The sequence below is a fragment of the Lynx rufus genome, unplaced genomic scaffold (assembly GCF_022079265.1).
Source record: "Lynx rufus isolate CCGP_SWC_20201006 ecotype Redwood Valley unplaced genomic scaffold, mLynRuf1.p SCAF_16, whole genome shotgun sequence".
Classification (NCBI taxonomy): Eukaryota; Metazoa; Chordata; class Mammalia; order Carnivora; family Felidae; genus Lynx; species Lynx rufus.
Genome location: NW_025814830.1, coordinates 54030668 through 54055428, shown reverse-complemented (window position 1 = coordinate 54055428; position 24761 = coordinate 54030668). Strand labels below are relative to the sequence as shown.

Sequence of the window (24761 nt, the reverse complement as noted above, 5' to 3'; positions counted from 1 at the left end):
CAACAGTTTCCGAAGAAATATGGCCCTGCTTGGTGACCTGGCCCGCTGTCCGTGCCCGCCCCTTCCCGCTCTGGCCCCGGAGCACCGAAGGGACAGGTGGTTCCTGATTCCAGGGTTGGACTAAAGCCCCGGCCTGCCTCGCCACTCTCTCTGAAAACGAAGGTCTGGATTTTTCGGCTACTTGGGAAGAGCGGCTCTCTTTCTGGGCCCCAGAGGCACAGGTGGGCGGTGGGGTGGACAGAGAGACTTGTGGTGGCTCTCGGGAGCCACTGGATTTCCAGGGTCCCCCTCTCTGGGTGTGTTTTTGCTTTTTCTCTCCTCCTGATGGAAAGCGAACTCACCCGCTGCTCGCCAGGGCCACTGGTGCAGGTGCCGCAGGGGGTGAAGGCGCCGCACGGCTTCCGGGTGGGAGAGAAGGACTGACCCGGTGAGTGGGAGCCTCGTCCACGCCCGGGCAGAGAGGAGCCGCTGCCTGGGGACAGCGGGACTTTGGGGGGCCGAGGGGGGGGGCCACGGCAGCCAGAGCTCACAGGGTCCGAGCAGAAGCCCTGGCTTTTCAGTTGAGCCACGCGGGCCAGAGGGCCTCCCCGCAAACTGCCAGACCCGACGAGGACGCACACGTGGTGCTCGGGGGCGCAGGAGTCCCTCCTGCCCGCACCCACGCTGCCCCAGGTCGGCCAGACTCACGGCGGCCCCGATCCAAGTCCAAGAACACACAACCCAGCCGCGTGCGTTTGCCCCCACGGCCAAAGCAGAGGGGGAAAGACCAACGAGCCGGAGGCGACAGGCTCCCGCCACCCAACCACACGCACATCTGCGGCCCCTGGGGCGGGGTGGCACGGGCGGCAGGGGGAGGCCACCGGGGGGACCCGCCAAGCTCTGCGCCACCCGTGGCGGCCGCCCTCACCAGAGCCACGCCGGACACCCACGCCCGCCGCCCACTACTGAGCCCCCCGGGCCCACTGCGTCCTTCCAAGCCTCACCTCTCCGCCGCCGCTGTGTCTTCAACTCCCCCTCCTCCCGCGTCCTCACCCCCTCCTCCCACACGCTCACCTCCTCCTCTCGCGGCCTCGCCTCCTCCTTCCCCAGCTCCTGCCAGCATCCACCCGACACACGAAGCCAGGAAGCCCCGGGGCACCTCCACATTGGGGCTCGAGGTCGTGGACGCGGCCCGCACTGTCCCAAACGCGCCTCCCCGGCCGGCGTGAAGGCGACCCAGCTCGCTCGGTCGGCAGGCACGCGGAGACGGGGCGGGGCCGGGAACACGCATGCGCGGGCTGCGGCGGCCGCCCCCTGTCGGCCCTTGGGGGCAGTGCGGGTCGTCCGGCCGCCGGTCGAGGGCGGCCAGGGCGCCCGCTGGATACCTTATCGCGTTGAAAGTCACACTGAACGGAGCCACCCATCCCGCCTCTTAGCCAAAGATCGTTAAGGAACAATTCGTTGGAAACTGCACGGAATGAAATGAATGCAGCCGCAGACATGACTACGTACACCAAAACGCACTCAAAACCGTCCGCAGATGAATTTCAGATGCAAATCTACAAAAACTCTAGAATAAACACAGAAGAAAATCTACATGACCTTGGGTTTGGTGATGAGTCTCCCACAAGACACCAAAAGACTACCCACCCCTGCACAAAAAGCAGTAACGTGTACTTTTCAAAATGAAGCTTTCCATTCCGTGAAAGACCTTGTTCGGGGACCCAGAAGGCAAGACTGGGAGAAAATGTTGACAAAGCCCGTATCAACAAAGGGTTTGTAGTCAAAATATATGAAGAACCCTCGTAACTCAACGATAAGACAACCAGCCCCACTAAAAACAGGTAAAGGTCTGAACAGACACCTCAGCAGAGAACACACATCATCACTAGTCACACAAACATAGCTCCAAGCCATGTATCGTTAGGGAATTACAAACCAAAACCTCAATGACCTAGCACTGCACACCTTTCAGAATGGCTAAATCCCAAAACAATGCCGATGACGCTGCCACTCACTGGGGGGTGAGGCTCAGGGAGGCTTCTGTTAAACACAAAATTCAACCGGATAAATTTGAACATCTACTTGGTTTCCTTAAACGATTCATCAATTCGGTGGCATCTCCATCCAGAATACAGAGGGGTTCTCCCTCAAATGCGTCGCTGAGGTCAGAGGGAGAGAGGCTACAGCCCACAGAAACACCATTCGCAAGCTTCACTGTTTAAATTGTATATTTAGTTTTGTGAGTTTTGGCGCATGCGTTGTAAATTTAATCCTACAAAATTTCGACGGGAACGGTTGGTCTTGTTTCTGTCTTTAACAGGTGGGAGCCCTCCGGAGGCACCTCTCCCTGGGTTTGTTCCCCCTTGGGGGTAGCAAAGGGAAGGACGGCCTCGTGCACATCACCTTTGGTTCTCACAGGACCACCCAGGAGAGCTGATAGGTTCCTTCCCATTTTATAGATGAAGAAAGCAAGGCTCAAAGAATGATTTAGCGGTTGGTGGGGAGGTTGAACCGGACCTGGCCTCTTTCCCCGGGCCACCCCACCCTGCCCCATGCTCTTCTGGGTCTCTGCTGACCTAACGGGGTCCTTCCCCTTCCACGTACTTGCCTCTGAACCCCACCCTTGGCCTGCTGCTGCTGCAGTGCGAGAGGAAGGAGCTCATTAGCAAAAGAAAGGTGCCTTGCTGACCCTGAGGTCGCATGCCCTGTCTTTCCTGTCCCCTGGGCCAGTTTAGATAAACAGAGGCGGTGCCTCACGTCTGCTGTAAGCAACCTTCCACCCAACCCAAACCCCTTACCTGGCGCATCTTCAAAACCCCCTTTGCCCCACGCCCATGAGTTAATGTTCCCGATTTCATTGCCTCTCTATGCACGCCCATCACGCTTACAAGCCTTTTGATCCTAATTAAAACGGAGCAAGGACCCTCACTCGGGGCTCTTGTCTCCTCCCGGACATTAGCCTCTCTCGCATTTTTAATCCTGCGTCCCGCTTTCTTGCTGGACAAGCGAGCCCTCCAGACCCAGAGCCTACACAGAAGAGCCAGATCGGGATTCCAGCTAGAAGGGGTTCCAGGCATCCCGGAGGCACGGGCTGAGGTCCAGTCCAGGGGGCCACTCCAGCAGACCCCCACGCAGACAAGGCATGGGCTGTCCCTCAGAGGGACGCTCCTCCTCCCGCGCTTCCGTGGGACGTACGTGCATCTGGGCAAGCCGCTCGTGCTCAGCGTAAACGAGGAAATCATCTATTTGACCCCAGAAAAAAATGTTTCCTTCCGAAAAGCCACTCATGCCACTGAAAAGATCGCCAATTCTGTAAGGAGTCCTCATGGATACGTGAAAACAAAAATTAGGCAGACCAGCTTTTTTTTTTTTTTTTTTAAGATAATTTATTTGCGTTTCCACCTTCTGACAATCTGAGGTGCAATATAGAGACATATATTTTTTTCTTCACAGGAAACAGTTTTGATTTTAGCACTGTTCTGAGACCTTCACCCTTGAAACGTCCTCAGCTTTAAAATACTGTTTGTAGGACATCACCCAATGGGACACAGAATTGCGTTAACTCTATCAGCGAGAACACCCGCGGCACTGAACTCTACTTTGGGGCGACTGAAAGGCAAGGTCTGGGTGTGGCGGCGGCAAGTTCAGGTCGGAGACCCGCTGGCCAAAGGAGAAAACACGATGCACACATGTAAACCGTCACCGGAAGCCCCAGCGGAGGCCACAGTTTATAACAAAGGCGGCAGACTGACCATGTTCTAACACATTTACGTATTTTAAGGGGTTGTGAGTCTACTGTGTGAATTTCTAGCATCTCCTAATAATTAAAGGTTTGGCTTGTCTTTCTCAAGGCGTCTGCAGAAGTGACAGTCCCAGGCTTGCGGGAGGCCTTGTCCAATGTGGGTCCCTAGCACAGAGGACATCAGGTCCCCACCCCGTCAGAGCTGACGTGTGGGAACAGCGCCCGCAGTGCCTTCTCCTGTCTCCTTTCATGAGCACATGTCCAGGACCCAGGAGGGAACGGGGACAGTCCCCCAATTCTAGGACTGAGCGGTGGGTCAAGGGGGATTTAATAGGCGGCCCCTTTTGGCTCAAGTGCAACCCCTTCAGGTGCAGTTCCGGAGGGTTCCAGGTTACGACGGGCTCTGCTCTGACTCTGCCTTGTTGAAGCCCTGGATTCTGTAGGCTGAGAGACCCCAACTGTGCAGACACCCTGTGACAGGCCTGTGCGTGGAAGTTACAGGAAGATGGGGCAAACCCAGACCATCCTGTCTTCCAGAAGCGACGGGCTTATCCCTTTCCATTAGTAACCACGAGCCCTGCAATGACAGCACGGCCGTACTTGAATCCTGGGCACACTTGAGTCCCTTGGACACAGCTCGGTGGGGTTCCACGTACGAGCTCTGGTCGACTCGGGGAACACAGGCCAGCACCCAGGAAACAGAGCACGAGGCGCTTCCATCCTCCCCAAGGAGTGTGACTCTCGGGCCCGAGGACGACAAGGGGACCGATGACACCCCGCAGGAGCCAGCCATGGAGAACGTTCTTAGCATCGAGTGTATTTACTGAACGGGGACACCCTGAAAATGACTCCTCTATTTGCTACTTGGTGAACCAACACATCCCTATTCCCAGCCACACGGCGACAAGGATGTATGGGACACGTGGCCCTGTGTGGCTTTGCCCGAGGTCTGGACACTACACGTTGGTCATTAGGGGCGCCTCTAGCCAATATAATTCCCCTTTTGGTGAAACTCATCCCCGAGGGTCCTGAGGAACAAATGATTTACAGGCAGTCGGGGGGGGGGGCAGCGGGGACATGGGAACAATGGTTCAGGAGAACTACAAGGCTGGGGGGTGGGAGGGTCCCCCACCTGGCAGCTTGGGCCATGACTGGGAACAGGGAGAGAAGACAGCAGCCTGAGCTGGCCGGGGGGTGGGGGGTGGGGGGGCTCCACCCCCTCCTGAGGCTGGGGCTGGGCGCCCTCCGCTCCGCCCTCCTCCCCCTGGGCCACAGACCCTCCTTCCCAAGCTTCCCCACTGTTCTGGGCAAAGGGCTCGCGCCACCCCCACCACCACCCCCGCGGCTGCCCAGGCGTCTGCGGTTTTAGGTAATTTGGTAATGAAGCTGATCTAGCCTCACGAGTCCACCTAGATCCCCCCTAAATAAAAGCCAACCAGTTAGGAAGCTGTGACGTGCAGGAAGGCCAGGCGCGCAGCTGGCGGCCTTGACTTGAGGCTGCGGTCACCGCGGTGAGACGAAGCCGCTTACAGACCCGTTCACGGTGTGAACGCTGTCCTCGTCGCACCAAGAGCCTGCGACGGCAGGCGCTCTGCGGGACGAGCGAACGCAGTCCGTGGAGGAGCAAACCTCAAGGCTGGGTCTTCTCTCCACGGTAACGAACTCACTGTCTAGCTGGCCTTGGAGAAGTAAGGGGACACGCTGGTTTCAACTCCCAAAAAGGAGGGCAGGGAGAGGCGAGGCGGTCCTCTGACTCTCGCCCCGGGTCTCTGGCCTAGCCCCAGCTGGGCGAGACAGCTGAACTGAATATCCTAGGTTTTAACCTGGGTAGAGAACTCAGGAAATGGACCCTTTGCGGTTCTCCTTTTGGTAACGTAAGAGCTTCTTAGCAACCCCCCCCCCTTTTTTGGCAATGAGAAAATCATAGCTGACTCCATTTCACTGTACAAATAACTTAGACTATCAGGGTCTGATACTCCTACCTTTGGTTAAACACACACACGCACACACACAGCAGGCGCAATCTGAACGGTAACGGGGCCCCTCTTACACGTCTATCAATGTTGCTAAAATTAAAAGCTAAACACGTACGAAGCTGCGTCTGAACAACGTCCTGTTTTCCAAGCAGGGACCTTCCTATTTGAGAGGACGAGCCATCCTGGCTCACTGTGACTCACACACCCACCTCCCCACCCGCCCCTGAGGACAGCCAGCGAAAATCTGAAATGCCACTACCCGCCGGGACGGGAAACTCTCTTCTTGGGTATAATCTGATGCTTTCTGCACGGAGTCTACGGTTCCTGAGTTTACAAGAAGAGCTGTTAGGGCTTTTAGAGCAAAGCGTCCACGTGTGTGCAGGCCAGAGGGAGCCCTCTTCACACGCTGGGACCTCTGACAGCGTCCCCCGTCTGTCTGCTCTGGCCGGGCCCCGGAGGGAAGAGACCGCGTTACAGGGATAGAGGAAAACCGCGGTGGGGCGGGCGGCCTGCCGGCCTGCTTTCTAGGTGACGATGGCCAGAGGCACCGGAGGGCGCAATGCTACCACCAGGAGACGGTATCATGCACTCCGAGGAGGACCCAGGTCTCTGGCAGGGTCTGAGCAATGCCGGGGTCAGACCCGTAGGGACAAGGAGTGGAGGGTTGGCGGGGGGGGGGGGGGGGGGGGACCCAAGCAACCCTTGCTTTCACCTTCAAGGGCTATTTCAAGAGGCCTATGTGGGCGGGGGGACCTCAAGATCATTTCTGAAGCTAAAGTGCTTGGAAAAGCCCAAAGCAGTCAAAGCTGCATTTCCTTCCAGAGGCAGCATGGTCCTATGGGCCCTACCCCAGGGGGAATATTCCGCATCACGCCCCCCAGCACGCTGGGAAGTCTCAGAACCCACTTTTCTGCCTCCAGAAATCAGACCAAACTTCTACACAAAAATCTTATATAGGGGCGCCTGGGTGGCGCAGTCGGTGAAGCGGCCGACTTCAGCCAGGCCACGATCTCGCGGTCCGTGAGTTCGAGCCCCGCATCGGGCTCTGGGCTGATGGCTCAGAGCCTGGAGCCTGTTTCCGATTCTGTGTCTCCCTCTCTCTGCCCCTCCCCCACTCATGCTCTGTCTCTCTCTGTGCCAAAAATAAATAAACGTTGAAAAAAAAAATTGTTACAAAAAAAAAAATCATATATACAAGGATAAGTCTTCTGTGCACCTTAGAATCAAGCAACGCGTTTCAACTACTAAGAGATGACTGATAAAGCCAACGACACGGCAGCTAAAGGGAGAGCCTTGTGGGGGACCTCGGACAGACCCCTCTGTGCGGCCCTGATTCTGCAGATGGGGAGGGGAGCACAGCACGTCCAGGGGGCGTGGTGGAGCGGCTCAGCAGGGGACCCATCATCTGAAGCAGGCGCTGGAGGGGCCCACACACCCATTTGTTTGGCCTTAATTCTCGAAATGCATTCCGTGGAGGCATGCACCAGCCCTGGGGCCCAACACTGGCTGGGGGGTGGGGGGACCTCCAGTCTGTGTGACCTGTCCCAGCAACAGGGCTGTGCTTTGTTTGGTGACACTGCCAGACCGGCTGCTGTCACACACACACACACACACACACACGAAGCCATCATAAAAACGAACTGAGTTTCGGGACCCGGTCTTTGGCTGGCAACGTTGCTCAGATCATACCAAGCCTCCCATCGCCTCTCCCGTCATCCCCAAGATGCGCGTGCTACAGCTCAGACGACGCGTGCTCGTCTCTGGAACATTCCAAGGAGGCATCCCACGAGGGAAAGCGTTCCGGCACTGGCCGGGTGGGTGACTACAAGGCATGTGTTTGCTGCGCTTGAGAGGAGACCGTAAGGTAATGGCCGAGAGTTGAGGAGGTAGAGGGGGGGGACACAGGAGGGGAGGACGTGGGGAAAGGAGAGAGCCCGCCAGGCCCACTTCAAGGTCAGTGCCCAAGAGGGGCGGGCGGAGGCAGAGGGATCCACACTGATGGCCACTTTCACGCCGGGGGAGCCGCAGGCCGGACGCCTGCCATCAGGGGTCAGTCCTCGCGGGACGCCTGCCATCAGGGGTCAGTCCTGCCATCAGGGGTCAGCCCTCGCGGGTCAGCCCTCGCAGGGGTCAGTCATTCCCCCGCTGTGCCTGGCACAAACCCGGGGAGAAGAGCCGTGGTTCCCGGACACCAGATGGGAGACGAGGGGGCGGCTGCAGAGTCTGCAGGAAAGAGGTCACACGGCGTGCGAGCTAAGGAGCCTCACACCTGCCACCAGAAGCCGCCTCTGCCCGGCTGTCGGTAACGCTGGCACAGATTTCTCCATCATCTTTGTCTGCTTTCGGAGAGCGTGGTGGTCTCGCGGCCGCCAGAGAAACCTCTCTTTTCTGGGTCTCTTCACGGGACACACAGCCCATGCTTCCCCCAGGGAGCGAGCGGCAGAACCTTCTCTGCTTCAGAAGGAAGCCGTGGGCCGAGCAGGCACGCTGCAGACACGTCCGTGCTGGTGTGGCTCTAACACAGCCGCGCAGAGCCTGCGAGGTCCCCAGGGTGCCCACAGCCCTGACCGGGCCTCCCGCAGCCAGGGAAGAAGGTCCTGGCGCGGCTCTCCCTCCCTCCCTCCCTAAAACAGGAAGGGTCTCTTTCCTCCCGGAGCTGCCTGTGACTCCAGTTCCCGTCACACGGTGGGGACCCGACAGAGAGGCGGCGGGAGCCCCGGACCCACCTGGCCCGCCCTGAGAGACCCACGGCCCCCTCGGCCCCCCCACTGTGGGAGCACCCCCTACTCCGTCCCACCGCTGAAGAAAAGGCTCCCAGATGGTCGCCAGTGACTGCCCGGGGTCACTGGCCAGCTCGTGAGGTCCTTCTCTGCATCCGCGTGTGCACCCCACCCTCTCTCTCTCTCCTGCTCGTCCGCTTGGTCCTATGTCACAGGCCTGACACTCAGGAGTACGGACAGTCACCTTGGTTTTAGCCATGTAACCCCAGGGACGCTTTGGCCTGTGGATGGGGGGAGCATTCAAGGCAGAGGGTGGGTGGGGAGGTCGGGCAGCCAGATTCTTCTAACTGCTAGTTCTAGAGCAGCGTGGAGTGGCTCTGGGTGCTGCTGAGGTCATGCAGGGTCATCGGGTGGGGTGACAGCCAGTCGCTGGCCCAGGAGAGTGGCGGGTACCCTCAGTCCTCCTGGGCGGGTGCCTCGGGCGACCTCCCGTGGCCTACTCAGCGGTCATCTGCTCGATGTGGTCGCTCAGCAGCTTGTACTGCTCTGCAAAAGAAAACAACGTTAATTCTCGGCAGAAAGACGTCGACACGGGCAGGGAGGTCCCGCCCCCCTCATCGACCAAGCAGGATCTCGCCAGGAACGGCGAACACTGGCTTCTGGAGACGGGCAGGGCCACCGAGCGCTCGGCGGCCAGCACGCCGCACGTCTGGCTCCTGGAAGGGGGCTTCTCGGAAAGCGGGTGCCTCTCCTCGTGGAGATGACGTGAGGCCGGGGAAGGCACCGTGCTGCTGGACGAACGGCAGCGGGGCACCCAGGCCCGAGTCCCACCCACCACACAGCGCTGCCTGGCGGGCAGGGGCCAGTGTGCTTGCCCAGCACCGTGGGGCTGATGACAACATTCCGGGACGTTCCAGAGAAGCACCGGGCATTCTCCTGCCTCCTCAGGCCACTCCTCTGTGGCCCCTTTAATTTGGTGCAGGATGGAGGGCTTTCGTTTTTGTTTTTGTTTTGAAGAATACCGTGTGAATCCAAATTCGTGTAAGTACTTAAGGCCACGAGGGAAAGTTTTGGTAGCAGGTGGGAGGACCCACAGAGGCTGTCTGCACTAGTGGGTTAGGGGAGCGGACATGTAACGCAGCCTCTTTCGTTACAGAGGTCAGAGCTTCTAGAGAAACCTCGAGACCCCCTAAGCCCGCCCCCGCCTTCTCCGCCTGTCCCCATACCTCTCATGGCAGTGTGGCTCAAGAAACAAAACCGGGCATACGGTGGCCGCTTAGGGGAGGCAACTCAGGGTCGGAGCTTGGCCACGGTCAAGTTCAGAGTCCGAGCGCCAGGTTACATCTTGGTCTTTGGCGCTGTTCGTAAACACTGAGCTGGTAAGCCCCCCCCCCGACCCCAGCCCACCACACCCCACCCTGGCCAGTCCTGCTTATGCAATGACAAGTGTCCCACGCCTCTGCATGGACAGGAGAACAGGACCGCTGAACCTGCCAGACAGTTTAGCACGTTTCGAATGGAAACAGCGGCAATGCTTTGAGCGGGGTGGGAAACTCCCAGCAGGCAGAGCGTTTGTTCCTAAAACCTGACTCCCCCGCCCGCTTCCGGCCCCCGCTCACCCTCGTCCAGATTGCCGATCACCGCCTGCTTCTTCAGGAAGTCGCTGCACAGCTTTTGGTTCAGTCCGAACGCCAGCATGTTGTGAGTGAACGTGCTGGGGGGAAACACCCGTGAGCTAGCACCCTTCCTGTTCCCCGGGGAGGAGGGGGAGCCGGGGCCCGACACGCAGCCCCCCTGAAGGTGCTAGAAGCGAGACTCAGCGGTGGCGTCCCCGGCCAGCCGACACCCTCACCGCGAGACTGGGGTTAGGAGGTGCGTTCACTAGGAACCGGAATCCAGCCTCGATGTCACTCGTCGTGTGCTTTCGAGCCATTTGAGGACACGCAGCTACGACGATGTGGTGTCACGGAGGCGTGACGCCGTTGGGGACGGCACCCCCTCTGCCAAGCGTCTCCTCTGGGGGCCCCTTGTCACCGCAGCTGGGCACCACGAGGACGGGTCTTCCCGCAGGAGAGAAGCCCAGCTCAGCCCCGCCCGCCCCCACTCAAGTCAGGGTCCCCCCGGGGTCCCGGGTGGGGTGGCCGTCCCGGGCCCTCACCCCAGCTGCCCGAAGGTGATGTTCTCGTTGAAGCGCAGGCTGTCGTTTCTCTCCTCCTGGGTCATGTGGCACCACTTCTCCCTGAAAGCACAGGTGACAGGAGAGGGTCTCAGGACCCCGTCGCATCCCCAGCCGCTCGCCCCCTGCCCTGGTCTACAGGTGCTGCCGGTGCCCGAGCGCGGCCTCCCTGACGCGGACAGGGAGCCCCGTCCCCCAAAGAGCCGCTCGCTCTGCGTTCGCGCAACACCTGCCCGGGTTCTGACACGCTGCCTGGGGAGCCCAAACACACACTTAATCGCCTCGTCCTTCCCGGGACGAGGAGACCCCAAAGCTCACACGCTTTCTACTGACCCAGAGGTGACGTGTGCTTCGTGCTCGCCCAGAACGTTCTCTAGGAGACGAGAACACCACCCCCCCGTACCCTTGTCCGTGGTTCAAGGATGGGAGGTCCCGGGCCCATCTGACAGGCAGAGAGACGGGCAGAGGGGACAGGGCCCTACCGGCGCCCCGGGGGAGCGGGCGTACAGAACCCATCGGGGAGGCTCGCAGGCTGGCGCCACGTCTCCAGGCCTCCCTGGCTCTTTGGTGGGGTCCGCACAGCCTCCCGTGGCCAGGAGGCCCGGGGAGCAGGGGAGGCTGGACGCGCCGAAGGCCACGCTGCCCTGTTAGGCGGGGTCTTGGCGCTGCTGCCTTTCCCCGCCCTGGCTTCCGCGTGGCCAAGGTTTGGGCTCCATGCCCCTCCGCAGAGCACACAGATAAGAGCCCGGTCTGTCGGGGGCCCCCGCACACCGCCCCCCACGACCACCGTGAAGAGGCGCTAGGCCTCCGGCACCAAGTGAGAGAGTAACGCGGTGTGCGTGTGGCTGCGGACGTGGAGGCCTGAGGACGGAACCGCCCGTCCCGTGTGGGGGCACAGACACCAGCCCGCGCCGCGTCTGGGGTGGGGAGGGGGTTCTCTGGGCGGCATTAATCCTGTGTCGCGACTGAGAGCCGTCTCCAGCAGCTCTCTGCAGTGTGCCGTCTCCCCCTCCCCTGGCGGGGCGCCCCTGTCTCCAGGGGACCGGGGTCCGTCCGGCCCCGGCACGCACCGCTCCGTGCCCGGCCCCTCGGGCTGCCGGCAGGGGCAGATGCGTCTGTGGAGGAGACGCGCGTCTAAGCCCCTTTCCCCTTAAAACTTAAGCTCTGGGTGATGAGTCTGACTCGACCAAGGTTAGGAGAGAGAGAGAAGCCGAGGGAGAGAAGAGGCGGAGGGAGGGAGTGAGGGGTGGGGGCAACGGAGAAGCCAGAGGAAGAGCAAAAGAACCAAGAACATCGAATCTTCGCTGCTCCCCACCCGCCGGGCCCAGGGCCACTCCTGCCGCTGCGGCTTAGTGGGAGGCCACAGGACATCAGGGGCACGAGAGCCGTGAGGGGCGGGGGTCACTCCCCGTCTCCTCGTGGCGGTGACAGGACGCCCATGAAGAAACCCAGAATATGCTTCCAGGCATGATATGCTCATCCCATCCCGTTCTCCTTCCCACCCTTTCCCTCCAGTGGTTACCCTTAGGATTGTCCAGGCCCACAAATCCCCATTCCACCATCGGGCCTGCCGTGTACAGTTGCACAGGCTGTGCAGTGCACAACCCCACACCATGTAGGAATGACTCAGGGGCTCTGACCCTCCTGACCTGGATGCAAAGGTGATTCTTTTTGCCATGGCTAGGGCTAGAAGTGGGACATTTAATCGGACCTCTGAAGAACGAGGTGGGAGGTCATTAGCAATCCACTCATCAGGTGACGCCCGCAATCAAACCAATTCCTTACAACGGAGTTCAACACCCAGTGCTGGTCGAGGTCTCACAGCACACGGAGGGCAGAGCGTGTGTCTAAACTGCCACAGTGGGAATTTGGAGGTGAGCAACAGACACCTTTGGAAAAGGAGGCTTTTCCGCCTCAGAGTATCATCAGCCGAGTTTACCAGAAAGCAGATGGAATGCTGGAGGTGGCAGGTTGCCCAGGGACCCAGAGCCCACCCTCCCACCCCGATCTCGAAGGAACACTCGCCCTTCGTCCGGGCGAGGCCCGGGGCGTGTGTGTGTGTGTGTGTGTGTGTGTGGTGGGGGCGGGGGACAGGTCCTAGATGCGTGGGGTCCGACCACGTCTGCTCTGGGTGAGAGGCCCCAGGGGGCCCGGAGGCCGGCATCCCCTGGTGGGCTCCGTGCCGACCAGTCTGGAGGTGGCCGGGATGTTCCAGCCCTGCTGGGCCTCAGGCGCGGTGCTAAGAAGCCTTGCCCTCGGGAGGCCGTGGCTAGTCGCGCCCCCACCCACAGAGACTGTGGGAGTGCGGGGGGCTTTGTCCTCATGGGGCACTAAAAATACATCACTGATTAAAGGAAGCACACTTTGGGAAGTTTCCAGCAAAGAAACAATCATTGTATCAGAAACCGTCGTTTGAAGAGGCAGGCCTTTCACTCTGAAAATATATTACAAAACATCTCTGACAAATACGAAGGTCAAACGATTAAAGTCAGACCCCACTGTGGCTCGAAGGAAGCAGCCCTGTTCTAGGCCTTTCTCTGCAGGGACCGCCCCCCCCCCCCCCCCCCACACACACACGCACACACAGACTCCATGCCGCACGGTGGCCGGGAAGGAGGGGGCGGCTGTCCTCCCTCCCTGTGGCCCCTGCACACCTGGGCGCCTGGCCGCGGAGAGGCAGGCGCTCCGCACCCATCCATGGCTTCGAGCCGGGACCGGGTTCCCCGGCGTGAAGTCAAGGCGGGGGGCTCGAGGGCGGCTTAGGAAGGGCCGGAGTGGCCAGGGCAAGACTGGAGTCGCACAGAATCGGACCTCGCGGCTCACTCTCTGAACCGACCCCGGGCCTTCTGGGGTCTCGAGTGCCCTATCTGTTTCCTCTTCCTGGTGCTCTGTCCTCTGCGACCTCCCACCCGTCGCCGGCCTGTCCCAGGGCCGGGCGTGCCCCCGAGTCTGGGCTCCGCCCCCCGCGGCAGCTAGCGGGCAGCTCCCGCCCTGAGGCGGCCCTGGCGGGGACCCCGGCCCTGTTAACATGAACAAAGTCACGTGGACACACACCTCTTCTTCTCCTCCTCTCCAGCATCCCCTCTGGAGCGGCAGCAGAAACAGGTAAACAGAGGAACATGTCAAAGTCATGCAAGATATGTGGATGGAAAAAAGAGAACAGCGAAAGGGGAGCGTTATTACAGGCAGAAACAGAGAGACGCAGAGAGACGGGGTACTCGAGACCGTTCGTCCGCTGGGGGCCCGACAGCTACACAAGCGGCAAGAGGAGACCCCGTCCGCCTACAAGCATCTAAGCATTTCCTGCAGCCTGGCTTCCTGGCAGAGCGTGGAATTCTCTCTCTAGAATCTCCCGGATGGTTCCAGCATCTCCCCGCTCGGTGTGCTCCCTCCGCCTCCCGCGGGAAAGGCAGCCGCAGCACGCCGCAGGCCACCCCGCCCCGTCAAGGTGAGCTGCCCCCCAAAAAGAAAGGCTGCACTTGGGATCCCCCCGGTGCTAGCGGACCGGTCTTAAACGGCACGCACGTGCTCCCTCCTGCCAGGGAGAGTGACTGGGGGTGGGGGGGGTCTCCCCCGGTTAGAGAGGTTCAGGGGCTTCAGGGTCCCATGACTGGGGAGGGGGCCAATAAGGGGACGCGGGACGGGGAGGGCTCCGCCGCACTTTCCTGCCCAGCCGCCACACACAGTGGGCAATGTTGGCTCGCTGTGGCCAGAGAGGCAGTGACCTCCGGCCTCGGTGCCTCCGTGGAATGGTTTACAAAAGGGGTCTCCTGACGTGGCAAGACCACCCTCGGGGACGCTGGGGAGGTCTGTTCAGGCTGCAGACCAGAGGTGCAGACATCAGCTCTCTGAGCAGAGTCCGTGGCGGGGGCGGCCAGCCCTGCGCCCCACAGTCCTGTGGCCGCGGTTCGTGCTCAGATTCTGATTTCTGACAGCGACAGGCAGAGCGGAGCCTGGGGGGTCCTGATGGTTTCATTCTGGGGGAGTAGGCGGTTTTTAGGAGGGTCAGGGCAAGTCATGCCAGAGCCCAGGGCAGTAAGCGCTCATGCAACCCACCCACGAAGCTGTGCGTGCCCAGGACCCTCCAGGCAGCTTGCAGGGCACCGGGGTCAGAAGGAGCCGAATGAGACACAGACGCCAAGGACTCAGCCATCCTGCTTTCCTCTTCAGAAACCGGAAAATAAAGCCACTCCCTGGTCTTCTCCCCCAAGGCGAAGCGAGCCCAGGCGCTGCCCTACCTGGTGGTGGGAGACCGTTTTCTCCTCTCACAGTGCACAGCGTCAAAGAAAGCCGCGTTCCAGAACCTCAGCGTGTGCCTGCGAGACAGAGGTGTGCGTAAGTCCTCTCCGGGGAGGGCTGGGAGGCGGGTCTCAGCACACGGGAGGGGTAAGGACGCAGCGTCCCACATCTGTAGGAGTTTCTGATGAGCCTCAGACGCGGAGCAGAGAAGAAAAAAAACGAGCATCCGCCTTTGTCCCAAACCGAGGTGGCGCTCCTGGCTTCCGGCCAAGGGTCACGACAGCACCTGCACCCCTCTCCCAGGACAAAGGCGTAACGCGGGCGGTGTGTGGGCAGGACCGCGGCCGGGCGGGTGAATCCTGCATCCATCGGGTCAGAGCTGAAGTTACCACCCGCGGGGCACGGACGAAGGCCGTCTTCCGCTTCTCCACCCGCGCTGGGCCTCCCAGAGGAAGCGGGGCATTTGGGGGCACCTGCTGCCTTAGGCCAGGGTCTAGTAACATAAATGGGAACCCGGCACCGACAGGCCACGTGCAGAGAACAGACACGTTCCCAGGGACACACGAGTCAGAAACGTTCTCCTTAAAGAACTACGCGTAGGGCGTGTGGGCCAAATCCGGCCACTGCCCCTGTTGGTGTCAGTCAGGTTCTACTGGAACACAGCCGTGCCCGGGCACATTGTCCGTGGCGGCTTTTGCACGGCAACAGCGGAGTTGAGTACTTGCCCGCAAAGCCTGAAATTTTTGTCGCTTGGCCCCTTCTAGAACGGGGTGCCGAGCCCGCTGCAGGTGATAAGGCAGCAGCCGAGTCGCAGCCCAGAAGGCCCGCGACAGAGCCCCGGACAGGTGTGACGTGGCCGGTAGCTTCTCCCTGCTTCCGCGGAACCTGGCCACGCTCCTGCGCCAAGTTCTCCCGGGGCCACACGGCGGTCTTCGAGGGAGGGGCGCGTGGGACACCCCGAGGGCTCTAGGTGCTGCCTCTCTGCCCGCTTGTGAGTGAACACAACCCAGGGATGGGGAGGCTCCGGAGGGACTACAGCAGCACGAGAGGTCAAACAGAGCAAGACAGAGGGCAAGGTTTCGCCTGACCACCGGTCTCTCGTTGTAATGACGACTTTCGTCTCTATACGTACGGAGGAAATAGCTTTACTGGGATAGAATTCACATACCGTGAACTCAGTCTTTTAAAGCAGACAGTTTCACAGTTTCTAGTGTATTTGGAGTTGTGCCACCATGACCACTATCTACTTCCAGAACACTCCTCACCCCCCGTCCGGCACCCCCGTCCCCATTAGCAGTCTCTCCCCTCCCCCTACTCACCTACACTGCCTCCGGGGACGTGCCTAACCTGAACCGTCTCCTATGAACGGCATCAAACACCAGCTGGTCTCTTCCATCTGGCTTTTTCACCGGGCTATTTTCCCGTTCCCCCACGCTGTCACCTGTCAGTGACTCTTTACGTGGCTGAATACCGCGTGTCGCATTTCGCGTGTCCACGTGTGGACATTTGGGCCCGCTCCACCCTTCGGCTATCACGCACCCATGTGCGTAAGGTTTGCCTTGAGGACCCGTCTTGGCTTGTTCTGAGCACACCGTCGCTCACTGGGTGACTCGACGCGTAACACTTTGGGGAACTGCCAGGCCGTTCTACACGGCGGGCGGCCCGGTTTACATTCCCACCGGCGCCAGAGGAGGGTTCTGATCTCCCCATGGCCTCACGGACACCTGCCGCTGTTCGCCTTTTTGATTGTGGCCCCCCTGGCGGGCAGTGACCGCGGTTTCTGGGGGAGACAACGGTGCCGGGGCTGCGGCCTTACCAGATGGGCTGCTGCTTCAGGTGCGTGTACAGGTAGATCTTTTCCCCCTTCCTCTCTTCCTCCGGGCTGCACACGGTCACTGCGGGGCGGGGGGCCGGGGTGAGAAAGGCCGACCATGGCTCTGGCTGCAGCCACGTGTTGGCGAGCCCCTCGGGGACCCTCCCGGACAGGGAGTTTGGTTCCTGAGTCCTCTCCCCAGAGAGGTTTTCCCCAGAAGTCCAACACGAAATGACCGACCGGGTGGAGAGAAGTCAGGGGTCACGCACGGCATCATATGCTGCCGGGGGGGGGGGGGGGAAGGGGCCCAGATATTCACGGGCCACTCGGTGGGGCTGCTAATGCCCAGTGGCCGGGTCACAGGACCAGGGGTGCTGTGGTGGCCACACCCGGGCCCCCGCCGGGAGCACTCACCGGTCTTCTGCGGCTTCTCCTTGGGCTTGCTCTCCTCCTCCCTGGGGGAGAGACACCACAGCGGTGACAAAGTGACCCCCTGCACATTTTCTCAGCTCTACACTGCTGAGCCCGGATTATGTCTTGTAAGCGATGGGTACATTTACTGCGACTGTCTCTGAAAAAGTGTCATTAAAGCAACGCTACGTTTACCAATTGCCAATCTTCCAGAATTAAGATGTGGCATTTAGGCTACCTTGCCCCATTTTCTCTGAATCCAAAGCTGCCTGCACCAGACGAGGAACGGAGCCAAGCCATGGTGGAAACCTGCCATCGGAGGGGACAGTGGGGGCTGCAGGGGGTGGACGGGCACCGGGAACCCGGGCACTCTCTTGCTGACGTGCCCCCTTTCCTGGGAGGTCTTCACTTCGACACCCCGTTCTCAAGTGCCCCGACCCAGAAGGCTCCCAAGCTCCTGTGGGAGAACAGCTGTCCCGGGGGACAGTGGTCTCTCCACCGCCCACTGACCCTCACCAGAGGGCTTGTGATCCCGCTCCTGCCCGCGGGCAGTTTCCCCACGCTCCCCATCAGTCCTAGAAAACACGACCCCCAGGGGACACCCCTGCCCAGCAGCCAACCCAATGGCATTTGCAAAGCACAGGAAAGTCGGGGTGAGGACTCACACGGGGCCGGCCGCCACGCTTCCTGGGAGCGGCTGGCAGGCCCCCAAGGTCACCAGACCCCCCCCTGCCAGGCCAGGGCCTCCCCGCCACCGCCACTGGCGGGCCAAACGCGGCCTCTGCCGTGGGTCCCGGAGGGACGCACACCCGGCGACACCTACTCTGGTTTCCTGACCAGGGGTCCCTTCAGCTTGGTCTCCAGCCCCCCGAAGAAGCCCTTGACGTTCTCCGTCTTGGCCGACGTGTTCTTCAGCAGCCGCTCGGCGATGTCCTTCTTCTCTGCTAGCCAGCTGTTGGCGGACTTGAGGTAGGAGTCGATGCTCCCCGCGGGTTTCTCCTTGGACTCGGGGGGCAGCAGCTGCGGCTTGCCTGGAGGGGGGAGAGGCGGGAGGGGGCAGGGATGGAACCACACTGCGTGGCAGGAGCCGTTCTGTGGCGGCGGCCGCGACACGCAAAGGCCCCCAGACGCCCGGGAAGGCGGAGGGTGACGCCTACTGTGTACGAGAGGGCAGCCAGGCACACAGGGGCTAAAAGAAACAGGTGAGCAGGTGGCCCCGAAGAAGCTGGTGGGCCTGAACCAGGAGCGTGGCTTCCCGGGAGACGACGGTAAATAGGCCAAGGCCCCCTGCAGCAAAGGGTCTCCTGCAGGACACGGCGCCCCCTACAGGCAGAGGGCCTACCCGAGGTCAAGGCGCCCCCTACAGGTCAATAGGTCTCCTGCAGGTCAAGGCGCCCCCTACAGGCAGAGGGTCTACCCGAGGTCAAGGCGCCCCCTACAGGCCAAAGGGTCTCCTCTGAGTCAAGCTGCCCCCTTCAGGTCAAGGCACGCCTATAGATCAAGACCCTACCTCAGTCAAAGATACCCACTTTGGGGCAAAGTGCCCCCCCAGGCTAAGGTGCTGAGTGTCCCCTACTAATGTAAGCTGCTCTGTGCACAGATGTGACTCAGACGAGCCGCGTCCGCTGTTCTTTGAGAAGGAGGAGCCACGGTTTGGACCAGGGGATCCCATGGATGGAGGGCCCGCCCAGTGCTGGCCTGGCCTCGAGCTGAGGCCGCCTGACCAGCTATCGCCAGCAGAAGCGAGGCATGGCGAGGATGGGCAGCTGGGGGCGGAGAGAGGGCGAAGCCACGCTGCAGAGGACGTGGGGTTACAGCACGAGAGCAGACCCGTGTGTCCTGGGGGGGTGGGAAGGGAGGCCAGGCTTAGCGCTGCCCTGACCCGGCTCTGGTCCACACACAGGCCCCAAGTGGCCTTCTGCCTACGGCGGCCTGAACGAGTCCCTCTGTCATGCCCAAGGAACTTCACACAGGGAGCCTCAAGCTCCGATTACCAGAAAGTTCCAGCGCAATGAGCCAGAAGAGCTGTCAGATCTCGGGATGAAGAAGAACCCACACTCTTCGTGAGGGCCTCTCCAGCCCACACCCAGGGACGCTTGCCTCCCTAAGACCCTGGCCCGCTCCCCCCATCTCTCTTCAACAGCCATCCACCTCACATCTTGCTAAAACACGAAACTGATGTCCTCACATCCTGCTATTCCCGAATAGCAACGTCCCGCCAAACGAACTTATTCTCTCTCCTCCCAGCTGCTGGGTGGTCTCCTCCCTACCACGGATAGTCAACCTCATGACCCACGACACAGACCGCGTCTTCTCCTGTTTTAGGAATCTCACTCATCAGGTGCTATTGTTTTCTGGAAGCCTCACGCCTTTGTCTTTAATCGGGAGGAAACCCTCACTTGCTGTCACGTTACAGGTTGACAAGTCTGGGGTCTCCACGTTTGTCCCCACGGCCGCCGCGTCCCTGGGCCTTACCGATGTGGTAGTAGGTGAAGCACATGGTCATGAGGTTCTTGGCAGGCCCGAAGTCGTCCATCTGGTGGCACCTGATACGGGAAAAAAGGCTGACTGAGTAAAAAACTGTTGTGCCCGGTTTTCTCCCTGCAAGTTCATGAAACAAGACCTCGACGTTTTGTAAGCACGTCCAAATTAATACTTCACTCCCCAGATGCTATGGAGAGGCAACAAAGATAATCCTCAATTAGGTGAGTTACCCACGGGCACACAGCTGGGGACGGCTGTGATCCTGGGCGGGAAGGCGTTCCTGGCCTCTCCCTCAGCCTGGCCTCCCTCCCTTCGGGGCAGAACAGGAAAGGCTCAGGACGCTTAATCCTACACACAGGAGCAGCGCCAGGACTGGAAGTCGGGCCTCGGGTCTCAGGCCAAAACCACTGGCCCCAGGCCATGCGGCCCTCCAGCCCCTAGTTCTCAGGAATCAGCAGTGAGTTAGAGGGTCCATGCTGTCCGTGGTTTTCGGTTACATCAGAACTGAAGTTACAGACACTGAAGTTCCTAAGTTAGGTCGGAATCACCGTGAGGGCAGTTAAGATGTGTACTGGGCCCACCCCCAGAGTCTGGTTGTGTGGGTCTGGGGCAGTTGGCCTAAGAATTTGCATTTCTAACATACTGCCTTGTGAAGCTGATGTTCTGATGCTCCTGGGCCCCGGGACAGCACTTTGAGAACCACTGGGAATATGAATACCTCCCTGCCCTACGTCACTTGCTGAAAAATCTAATTAGTATACACAAGAACCTTTCTATACTCAAAAATGTTCTCCAGATGTAAAGGATTATCATTATTGTATTGTTCTTACTATGTTAAGATGTATGAGCTACACAGAGGTCCGGTCAACTCAGCAAGCGAAAAGGTGGGGGGGGGGGGCGGGAAATCTTCAAACAGGGGCCCCGTCTGCCACTAGGAATGTGCACTGCGACAGCTGCAGATGTGACGGTGACGTCTAGCAGCACGTGAGCCAGGGCAGATGAGGGAGAGGAACAATCTACCATCCAGAGGGCATGAGTCGGAGAAACGCTGGTACGTTCAGATATCAGAACATCACAGAGCCGTCACAAATGCAGAAGTGCGTGTGGGTGCAGTGCCTTTCCTGGAAAGACACAGATTCTCTGGGGTGCACACCATCCACAGGAGTCATTGTCAGGGGGAAGACCGCAGGAGCCAGGGCAGGGCTGTATAAAGGGGACCCCCTCTCCATTTTAGGCGCTGTGCCTCCCTATCCTGTGCTTCTGCACTTTTCTTTCCCGTTTAGTTCCTAACCTTGGATGAGTATTATTTAAAAAAAAAAAAAAGTGGATGGACTTTATCTAGACAGTAGGGTCAGGGCCAGTTAGCTTTCAATATAAAAAGAATATAAAACTTCACTAAACTGCCAATAAAATCATAAAAGACTATAAATAAAAGTAAAAACGAAAGACACTCATAAGCTAGAAATTTTTTAAAAAACTCATAAACTTTAAAAATTAGTAAATATTTAAAACATATTACAAGGTTTCTTTTCTCCCAACCACACACAAAAATATATACACTCACAAAGCAATGGGGGAGATTCTGTGTTTCGGTCCGGTTGGAATTTGAAGGGAATTTCCTCCCCCCCACCCCAATTTTATTTAAGGGAAAATTCAAAGGAAGTGGAGAATGAACTACTTCTGTCGCCAAGCGGAACAGGTGCAGTCTCTGTAAAATATGGATTCGTGAGAATTCCTATCGATGTGACTGGAAGCTGAGCGGTCTCAGTGCTGGTGAGCCTGTTGTGCACAAGACAGCTGGGCCTGCTTGGAACTGCCCCCCGCCCCCCTGCCAGCTCCAAGACCCAGAAGCCCCCCACGGGAGCCTGTCTTCAACTTGGGACATTCTGAGCAAGCGCCGGAAACATGGGGATCCTCCTTTTTAAGGTCTTTCCCCTCCAGTCCGTGCTCCACGTTCGTGGGGGAACAGAGAGAGGTGAGGGGACATCCAGACACAGGGGGGCTAAGGGTCACAAGAGCAGCTACCTTTCTGAGGGGAGGAGGGAGTTTTCAAGCCTGGAAGGGCAATGGGGACATGGGGACAAGCCACGGGGCTGCTCTGAGGCCATGATGACGGAAGGAGGGTAAGCAGGGGCACAAATGACTGTCAGATCGGGGCTTCCCCCCCACCCTGTCCTTTCCCACCCACGGTGCCTTGCCTCCCCTCCCCCGCATCGGTAAAGCTGCTGTCCCACGTCTCCAAGGCAGAGCCACATCCCCTCCATTTCATGCTGGGGGGAAGGGGGGGGCTGTCGCCTGCTCTGACGCAGGTCCAGGATGGATGACGTGGGTCTGGCAGCCCTAGAGCCCCGCGGCCTGAGGGGGAGAGAGCCCGTGACTCACTCACGTGGCCTGCCTCCCCCATGCACACCCCCTGCGGGGACTACTGTGCTGTCTGTGATAAAAGGCTCCAGAGGGGCCTAATTAGCACGCCGGGCAGGCTGCACTCATCGGATCCGATCCGATCATTAGGTGGGCGCTTGTCTAGTTCGAAGCACTTCACGGCAGGAAATCAAGAAAACGCCACCGCCCTGCGCAGGAGGGCAGGGTCAAGTGCGTGTTATCCCAGCCTGTCCCGAGGGCCCTGGCGGAGGTGCAGTCCCCTAACCTCTCCTGCGGGGGGGCCTGGGAGGAGGACCCAAACTCCCTCCCGCGAGAGGCCGGCACGGCCTTGCCTCTCGGTGGATGCCGGGATTTCCGAGCAGGTGCTGTTAAGGCCTGGGTTAGGATGGGGCAGGACGGGGGTCGGGGGGAGACACGATCGTAGGACAAAGGCTGTGAGCAACAGCACGACTTACTCGAACAGGACGACGGCGAAAGACTGCACCAGGCGGTAGAAGGTCGCCTCTGAGACGCACTTGGAATTGCAGCGCTGTCCAGGAACAGGGCAGACGCGTCACGGGGGCGCAGGTGGCACAGGGCTTACCGCGCCGGGCACCGCTACACACAGCCGGGCCCGCGAGCCCCCGGCGGTAGCAGCCCCGCCTGCGCCACGGAAACCGGGACCCCGAGCAGAGCGCTGGCCCAGACACACGACCGTCGCTCGGCAAAGCCCAAGCCGACGTCTTCCCGCGTCTCCTCGGAATTGTTAAGTCTAGGGATGCGACACACCCGCCCACACAACACAGAACGGTTTGGAGGGACTAAACCCCGCAAACGGCAACACGGCCGATTTCTGGGTTGTAGATTTATGGGTCGCTTCTCTATTTTTGCTGATCTGCATCTTCTAATTTTTCTTGGAGCCAATAAATTGTGATAAAGACACTTTAAAAGCCGGGGCGCCAGGGCGGCCCCATCGGTGAAGCCTCCGACTTGGGCTCCGGTCACGATCTCGTGGTTTGTGGGTTCGAGCCCCGCGTCGGGCTCTGCGCTGACGGCTCAGAGCCCGGAGCCTGCCTTGGATTCTGGGTCTCCCTCTCTCTCTGCCCCTCCCCTGCTCACGCTCTGTCTCTCTCTCCTTCAAAAATAAACATTAAAAAAAAAAAATTAAAGTAAAAAATACTTTCAAAGCTAAGAGTTTAAGCTACTTTACAGAAAAAAAAGGACCTAGCAGGTATTTACAAAAAAAAAAATTCTTTTCTGAATTCACATGGCTGTCACTGCCTTGATGATCTTTGAAATTTTTTTTTTTTTTTCAACGTTTATTTATTTTTGGGACAGAGAGAGACAGAGCATGAATGGGGGAGGGGCAGAGAGAGAGGGAGACACAGAACCGGAAACAGGCTCCAGGCTCTGAGCCATCAGCCCAGAGCCCGATGCGGGGCTCGAACTCACGGACCGCGAGATCGTGACCTGGCTGAAGTCGGACGCTTAACCGACTGCGCCACCCAGGCGCCCCTGATGATCTTTGTAAAAACTGAATATTGTGAGTTATTGAATAAAACTATGCATGGACACAGTCCACAAGCTTGCCCTTAAAAAACTTGTCCCGGGCACCTGGGTGGCTCAGTCGGTTGAGCGTCCGACTTGATTTCGGCGCAGGTCATGATCTCACGGTCGTGAGATCGAGCCCCACGTCAGGCTCTGCACTGACTGTGGTGCCTGCTTGAGATTCTTTCTCTGTCCCGCTGCCCGTCTCCCCCACTCACTTGCTCTCTCTCCCTCTAAAATAAAATAAATTGTAAGCAAAACACAACAAAACTAACTTGCCTGTCATTTCACGCACTTAAAAGACCAGTTTGCTCACGTTTCTTTCTAGCGGGGGGCATCTACACGAGCTACTTTTCCCACTTCCCGCCATTCTAACTAGGCCTTTTCAGAACATCTTTGAGTAAGTTTTACTTGTTTTCCTGCTGGGTCATTTCCCTGGACTCTTTCCTCCAAAGTGGGTGAGGCAGACGTGGCCCGAGTGTCCCAGATCACCAGCACCTGCCGTCACCACCCCTCACCTGGGCGCTCACGTATCGAGCAAACCACTCCCGGCCTTTTCCGTTCTCACTGCTACAGTACTCCCCAAACTTGGCTTTCTCCTCCTGGTCCAAGTCCTCCCTGAAAGGAACAGAGGAGAAGAAAGCAACTTTCAGTACTCTGGAACAAACACGGCCACAGCAGGGGACTGGGGGGGGGAGGAGGAACGAGTAAGTACTGCCCTGCCCCCCCCCCCACCCCTTTCCCGGCCCCGGCTCACCCCACCCTCAGGCGACCCCCATGAGGAAATGGGGTCGTTTCTATTTCAAAGACAGGAGACTGGCTCAGGGGACCAGACACAGCAGGCGAGTGGCAAATGGGAGCTCCATCCAGATGTCCCGGCTCCAAAGCCCGTGTTCCATCCCCTCGGTCCTGCCTCCCGTAACATGGGAGCACCGGCCGGGGTCACACGACCCTCTGAGGGCCTGGTTCTCTAGCTCAGCCGCCTTCCCACTCATTGGTGAAGCCAGCACAGAGCCACAGCACATTCCAGAACACCTAACTTGCTCAGCCCCAGCAGGACACACTGCCTTGATGCGAGGGGTCACGGTCAGTTACCATGAGGACCCAGCCTGCTTGCCTCTCTGACGATCCTGGCTCTGTGTGTGAGGGAGACTGGGGGACCCTGGAGGGGGTGGGGGAACCGAACGCTCCCCCGACCTCAAACCACTTCTGATCACTCTTCGTGGAAAGCCGATACGCTACCCCACACGTAGAGGCAAAACAAAGGAGCGGCAGAAGGCTGAGGCTCAATCAGCTCATGCGATTTTTC

General features: G+C 59.3%; 1 protein-coding gene across 6 annotated transcripts in view; it reads right to left on the bottom strand.

The window, feature by feature from the left end:
* Positions 1-7341: 7341 nt before the first annotated feature.
* Positions 7342-24761, bottom strand: part of KIAA0513 (KIAA0513 ortholog) — a 57939-nt gene continuing 40519 nt past the window's right edge. For 2 of the 6 annotated variants that reach the window (XM_047078865.1, XM_047078866.1), the window contains exons 3-13: positions 23971-24070; positions 22381-22454; positions 19535-19605; positions 17883-18090; positions 17063-17103; positions 16652-16730; positions 14835-14912; positions 13651-13680; positions 10579-10659; positions 10040-10134; positions 7342-8966 (exon numbers count right to left, since the gene is read on the bottom strand). In XM_047078865.1, coding sequence (XP_046934821.1) covers positions 8917-8966; positions 10040-10134; positions 10579-10659; positions 13651-13680; positions 14835-14912; positions 16652-16730; positions 17063-17103; positions 17883-18090; positions 19535-19605; positions 22381-22454; positions 23971-24070 — 907 coding nt within the window. In that variant the 3' untranslated portion in view covers positions 7342-8916. The other 4 variants (XR_006961928.1, XM_047078867.1, XM_047078868.1 and 1 more) reach the window with 4 other exon arrangements.